Raw genomic sequence first — 2,773 nt, 5'->3', positions numbered from 1 at the left:
CTGTGCACAAAAGGGTCCCCACCGCTGCACCCCGATCCCCCCTGCCAGCAGAGCCCCCGCTGCTGTCTCCCACAGCCCCGTTGGCCCCCTCTGGGCAGGCGGTCCTGTTCTCGCTGCCGTAGCGGGTCTCTGAGCATCCCAGCTTGGCCCCGTGCCCCTGAATAAGCCCCTTGTTGGAATGGCTGTTTTGGGAGGGTCCGGGACCTGCCCCCTTCCCCCAAAGCCTGCGAAGCGTTTTCCTCCCGCCCGCCGGCTGTAGCTGAAACATTGCCGCTATTCATGCAGCTCCCACAGTCCTGGCAGCGGCCGGGCCGAAGAATGGGGAGCGTCCGGCACGTCCCATTCATCTGTCACCTCAATAGTCGGGAGCACTGGCCTCGGGTCTCCACTGGCCCCTGTGCCCAAAGCAGCTCTGGAGCAGGCGCCTCCCATTCCTCTCCTGGCGCTGTCTGTGCCGGTTTTGCATTGATTAAAAATGTTTTTTTTGGTCCCTTTGCGGCAATGGGATAAAGGACGAGTCATCCTGACACCTGGGCTGGGTGGGGGGCAGCTGAGCGTCCCAGCCCCGAGGCGGTGGGCCCAGCCCTGCTCGCCCTTCCCCGCCACGTGGTCCGGCTGGGCCAGAAACACCTGCAATGGAAGGGGAGGCGCGACAGGAGCGACTGCCAGCCCCCGCCATGCGCTGCAGAGCCACCAGCCGCTTGCCAGACTGATTTCTGTTACCGCCCTTAGAAAGGGGCTCGGAGGAAAGCCCTGTTTTGGCTGCTACATGTTTTTGGGCTTGGCTGGGAGCTGGTTGCCCTAGAGCTGGTCTTTGCATTGCACAGCTTTAGCAGAGACAAATTCGGTTTTCCTGCAGAGACAAATGCGGTTTTCCCCTCTGCCCAGAGCTGTGCCTGGCTGAAGGAGGGCTGCCCTCCACCCCACGAGCAGCCTGCTGCTAGGGAGCCCTGCGGCGATCGGCTGGTGGGGTTTCGGCGTTGGCTTTCATCCCATTCCCATTTTCTGGTTTGCTCCGGGCGTGTACCTGAGTCCCCTTAGCACCTGCCCCGGAGAGCGGAGAGGCTGTGCCTGTGCTGGCAGAGGGCTGGCGAGCCCCTGCCTTTGGTGCTTGCCCCCAGCTTGAGCTGCAGATGCCCAAATACGCTCCTGCCCCAGAGGCTTCAGGGTGGTGCGTCAGTCCGGGGGTGCTGGGAGCTGTGCCCTTTGCAGAAAGGGTTGGGGGAGTGCGTGGTCCCGTCCCAGCCTGGGATAAACCAGCGCGGTTTGGTTTTGGTGCAAACCACGGGCAGAGCAGGCAGTGAGGCAGGGGCTGCCTGCTGCGCTCGTGGGCCTGCAGTGCTGGTGCGAGGGCCAAGCCCTCGGGAGATACTTGTGGGATGGACTGTGATGTGGAAGGAGCAAACTGCTCCTCGTGTCCTGGCTCTGCTGATGATTCCTCTCTCCCTCTTGTTTTGGCCTCCAGGACGACATGACCGACTCCCTGCGGGATTACACCAACCTGCCCGAGGCTGCGCCTCTGCTCACCATCCTGGACATGTCAGCCCGGGCCAAGTACGTGATGGATGTGGAGGAGATCACGCCTGAGATCGTGGAAGCCTTTGTCAGCGACTTTCTAGCAGACAAGCTAAAACCTGAGCCCATCTAAGGGAGCTTCTGCACCAACAGACGTTATTTAAAACTAGGTCTCTCTTCCGCCGCTTGTGGATTCTCCAGCGTGTCCTCACGCCCGACCCAGTATCCAACCTTCTTGTGGTGCCTTGTTTTACGCAGTGAATCCTTCTCCTAAGCAAACTCCTTGAGATGCACTTTCAGCAGGGAGTCGTTGGCGTTTGGAGACTTCGCTTGTGCTTCATGGTGATATATTCTCTAATAACCAGGCCAGAACTGTTACCGTATCGTTATTTTATACACAGCACTAGCTAGCAGGCAAATCTTTTTGCATGGTGTTCTTCCCAACATATGCATCAGGCAGTGGATGGGGTTCTTGGGGCTCTTTTCCTCTCCTTGTCCCCCTTCTTTCCTTTCCTACCACCCTGCTGACTAAGTGACTTTAAGGAAGCAATAAGGCAACCGTCCCCTTCGCCCCTGGCCCGTCCTTTCCCATGCGAGTGCCCTGACGAGGCCAAGTCAAAGTCTTAACTGCTGACCACCTCTGAAAGACCACGGCGCAGCCGAGCTCTTCCTCCTGGGGGTGAGACCATTCCGGGTGGGTTTCCTACCTCCCACCCCAAGCACCGACAGCCTTAGGCAGCGCTGGCTGTGCGTGTCGGGGTCCACCGGCCTGTGATGGGCAGGTATTCCCGTCCTCCCTCCCTCCCTCTCTGAGCCAGGAGGAGGACCACCACCGGGCTGCCCTCGCCTCTCCGTCTCTCCCTTGTGCTCCACATGTCCCCTCTCCCTTTCTCCCCTACTCTGGTATGAATTGTCCTGTCTCCTCTATGTTAGTTGATTGAGCTGGTTTTTTGTAGGTGTGTCCCAAACCCAATGTTAATGGTGCTGTTCTTCAAAAAATAACAAAAAAAAAAAAAAAAATTCCCTCCCTAACCCAAGCACCACAGCCAAGCCCCCAACAAGTGACATTGTAAAAACTGTACATGGTGTTTGGAACTTTGTAATAAAACTGTTATAACAACCTCGTCCCCAGAGCGATTGCTGCATCCCCCTGTCCGGGAGAGGGAGCCCACCTGGGACTCTGCGGGAAGAAGAACCCCAGCCAGACCCCAGGGGTAGGTGTTGGTGCCGGCGGCCCCCCGCCAGGCCGGCGGGACGC

General features: G+C 58.8%; 1 protein-coding gene across 1 annotated transcript in view; it reads left to right on the top strand.

Annotated features, from left to right (window-relative positions):
• NXN (nucleoredoxin) overlaps positions 1-2,161 on the top strand; it is a gene marked incomplete at its 5' end in the record, with an annotated part of 13,864 nt that extends 11,703 nt beyond the window's left edge. The window contains one exon of the mRNA XM_010081245.1: positions 1,466-2,161. Coding sequence (XP_010079547.1) covers positions 1,466-1,648 — 183 coding nt within the window. The remainder of the gene's footprint in view (positions 1-1,465) is intronic.
• Between the last annotated feature and the right edge of the window lie 612 nt (positions 2,162-2,773).

This window comes from Pterocles gutturalis, unplaced genomic scaffold (assembly GCF_000699245.1).
Source record: "Pterocles gutturalis isolate BGI_N339 unplaced genomic scaffold, ASM69924v1 scaffold15019, whole genome shotgun sequence".
Lineage (NCBI taxonomy): Eukaryota > Metazoa > Chordata > Aves > Pterocliformes > Pteroclidae > Pterocles > Pterocles gutturalis.
Note: the sequence above shows the minus strand (reverse complement) of the source record. Positions and strands in the feature narration are given on the sequence as shown.